Here is a 3,578-nt window from a genome sequence, read left to right on the forward strand (position 1 = left end):
GGGAGAGAATTGGGGGGAAAAAAAAAAACTGCACAAGCACAGTATCAGATGGCAGGTTCTCTGCTGATGCAAACATGAGCCGACAGAAAAAGCTCTTTACCAACAAAACTGTATTGCACCATTTAACAAAATTTAACACAACTTTGCTTTTCCCCCTCTTTTTCAGATTACACACAGGGCTGAGACCTCAAGAAGCAGACAGCTGCCTGAATGATAACCAGGAGGAGAGAGGCCCTGCCAGGATCTTCAGCGTGGCACTGCTGGTGGTGTCTCCTCTGTCTCCTGCACTCAAACCAGACTGATAGACTGAGCTGTGGGTAGCGACAAGACAGGCAATGGAGGTTCCTCTTGTTAATTTTGAGAACATGGACGATGTCGGCATCAACCTGGGTGACCCGAGTGACTCCGGGTACCCGACTTCGCCCACCTCAGAGGCACCTGATCAGAATCTGTTGCCCCACCGTCTGAGTTCTCCTCACCAATCGCCGCACAGAGGACGACGTGGGCATCAGTCTGGTCAAGAGGGGTTGTCGCCGTCCTCTCCACCAACTGTGACCACAAAAGCGAACTCCAGCAGTGGCAGCTTGATCTCTAATCTGAAGCTCCTGATCAATAGCGAGTCTCCCACTGACAGCGTCTTCAGTAAGATGGCGAAGGATGGCTATGAGAATGAAGATTTGTTTGAAAGGCACTGCATGGAAGAAAAAGATGAGAAAGTTGTCATCAATATTTCAGGCCTTATGTTCGAGACCCAGCTCAGCACCCTGAATAAGTTTCCAGAGACGCTGCTAGGCGACCCCATGAAGCGGATAAGCTATTTCGACCCAATGAGAAATGAATACTTTTTTGACAGAAACCGCCCGTCCTTTGATGGGATTCTGTACTACTACCAGTCCGGGGGGAGAATCCGCAGACCAGCCAACGTTCCCTTAGATGTTTTTGCTAATGAAATTGTTTTCTATGAGTTGGGTCATGAGGCAATGGAGCAGTTCCGTGAAGACGAAGGGTTTATTAAAGAGCCAGAGGTCCTTTTGCCCACCAACGAACTCCAGCGACAGTTCTGGCTCTTGTTTGAATACCCCGAGAGCTCCAGTGCAGCCAAATCTGTAGCTCTGGTTTCCGTGTTTGTCATCGTCATTTCCATCTTCATCTTCTGCCTGGAGACTCTGCCAGAGTTCAGGGAGGACACTGACTTTCTCCCGGATTTAACCCAAACTATCAATGGCACCCAAGACAGTTCTGTCCCCCATCCCGCCACTAAAGACGTCATGACTTATATCACAGACCCCTTTTTCATTGTGGAGACCATTTGCATCATTTGGTTCTGCTTTGAAGTCGGTGTCCGCTTTGTGGTGTGCCCCAGCAAAAGCGAATTCTTCAATAACATCATGAATATCATTGACATAGTCTCTATAATTCCCTACTTTGTAACCCTGGGCACGGAGCTGGCTACGACCCCTGACGACGATGTCAACTCTAGTCAAAACATGTCTCTGGCAATCCTAAGAATCATCCGACTTGTGAGAGTTTTCAGAATTTTTAAGCTCTCCCGACACTCAAAAGGCCTTCAGATCTTGGGTCAGACCTTGAAAGCCAGTATGAGGGAACTGGGGCTGCTCATTTTCTTCCTTTTTATAGGAGTCATCCTGTTCTCAAGTGCCATCTACTTTGCAGAAGTGGATGAACCCCAGACACAGTTTGTTAGCATCCCTGATGGCTTCTGGTGGGCTGTGGTAACGATGACCACCGTGGGATACGGGGACATGTGCCCTATCACCATGGGAGGCAAAATGGTCGGCACCCTCTGTGCCATTGCTGGTGTCCTGACCATTGCCTTGCCCGTCCCCGTCATCGTGTCCAACTTTAACTATTTTTACCACCGAGAAACTGAGCAGGAGGAGAAACAGATAATGGATGCAGCAGCAGAGGCTGCCCAGAAAATGTCAGCTGCTAACAAGTATGGAAGCACACTCTCACTAAACAAAAGTAACGGCAACTGGCAGAATGAGAAGAATGGCATGCACTGATAGAGAAACCACAGTATTTATATATATCAAGGGCATAAAAAAACACATGGACAAATCTCACACATCTGGTCGTCAGATACACTGGGTGATAACAGTTTATCTTTCTCACCGTTTTGTACTCCAAACATGGCAGCATTTGTGCATATCATTACAGTATTAATAGGCACTGTGTGGTGGTGAGACAGCCTTTACACAAGTTGTCTGTCTGCTTGTGGATGTGTCAAAGTGCAATTAACACAACTCAGCAACTACTATGTTCAGTTAAAGGTATTCAGGTTAAGGTATCTTTCATCCAGTGCAATTTGAAGAAAAATGTGATGGTTCAGTTGAACTATAGACAAGTGTTCCCCCTTGAAAATGTACATTGTTAGAGTAAATATAGACGTGAAAGGCAAAGTAAGTTGTAAAATGTCCTTCTGGTTTGTGAAACAGTGTAAGTTTATCCCACAAAAGAAAATAAACCAAAAACAGTTTGATAATCACAGCGTTTAAAGCTGGATGTATACGCAGAGCTCACATTACATCACAGTTCCATGTTAGTCTACACATTCAGCAAAATCTAGGCAGAACTTGGCGTGATTTTCAAGGACAGGGAAACGTGTCCAGTGTAAGGCAAGAGGACATCAGCGCACACATTGTCCTATCAGCAAATCTATAGTTGTGAATGCTCAGCTGGCAGCACTTCTCCATATGACACAGCGTAACAATATCTGTGTGATAAATAGTTGGCACCTTAGCACGTCTGCTATTAATCTTGTAGATACAGCAAAATATAAATCATACCTTGAAACTGCTTAACGTTCACTGTATTATAGTACATGCAGCACATGCATGCAATAGTTTCAGTTATTAAATCACATCATTTTTATCTACATGATTACATTTTTATTATTTGGCATTTTGCACCAGATTATGCAGATTTAGCCGTTTATGCATTCACCCTCTCACGTGTTATTATAATGTGAATTAACCCTTTAAAAACCATATCAATTCATTGCACCGAGAGATCTACCCCCCCCCCCCCCACCCCCCCCAACGTATCTCTCAAGCACTTTTGGAGCTTTACACCATCAGCTGTTGGCAGGGAAAACACATTTATTAGAATGTATAGAAATGCGAAATGAGATGTTTGTTATCAGACAGAGAGAATAGAGGAGAGGGCAAAGACAAAAACTTTGAACATTTCTCCATTTACCTTTGTTCTCTCATTTGTAATGCATGGCATAGTGTGCTGAAATGAGGTTTAACTCTTATTATCAGTAACTGAAGTTTGACATATTTATTGTAGCTAAATATATTATAGTATTTTAATCGTTCAGTGATGATCATTATAGTCAATGTGATAGGGAAAGCCAATACTTCAATTGGATCTGTGAAAAGATGACAACAGATGATGACATCAGTGTCTCATCGGGAAATATGAATTGGTACTATATACTGTATGCATGCCACATTTCGATCTTGAAAATGTACTGTATGTGAGTTTATTATACGTATAAATACAGCTTGTATTGAAATGGCAGTGGATGTAGTTGTAACTCAATGAATGCC

General features: G+C 43.6%; 1 protein-coding gene across 1 annotated transcript; it reads left to right on the forward strand.

Annotated features, from left to right (window-relative positions):
- The first annotated feature begins 335 nt into the window (after window positions 1–335).
- LOC121179181 (potassium voltage-gated channel subfamily A member 10) lies at window positions 336–3,043 on the forward strand. Its single transcript, XM_041033859.1, has one exon. It carries the CDS (start codon window positions 336–338, stop codon window positions 2,025–2,027), a length of 1,692 nt encoding a protein of 563 aa, XP_040889793.1. The 3' UTR covers window positions 2,028–3,043.
- The last annotated feature ends 535 nt before the right edge of the window (window positions 3,044–3,578 follow it).

Source organism: Toxotes jaculatrix, chromosome 3 (assembly GCF_017976425.1).
Source record: "Toxotes jaculatrix isolate fToxJac2 chromosome 3, fToxJac2.pri, whole genome shotgun sequence".
NCBI classification, from domain to species: Eukaryota; Metazoa; Chordata; class Actinopteri; family Toxotidae; genus Toxotes; species Toxotes jaculatrix.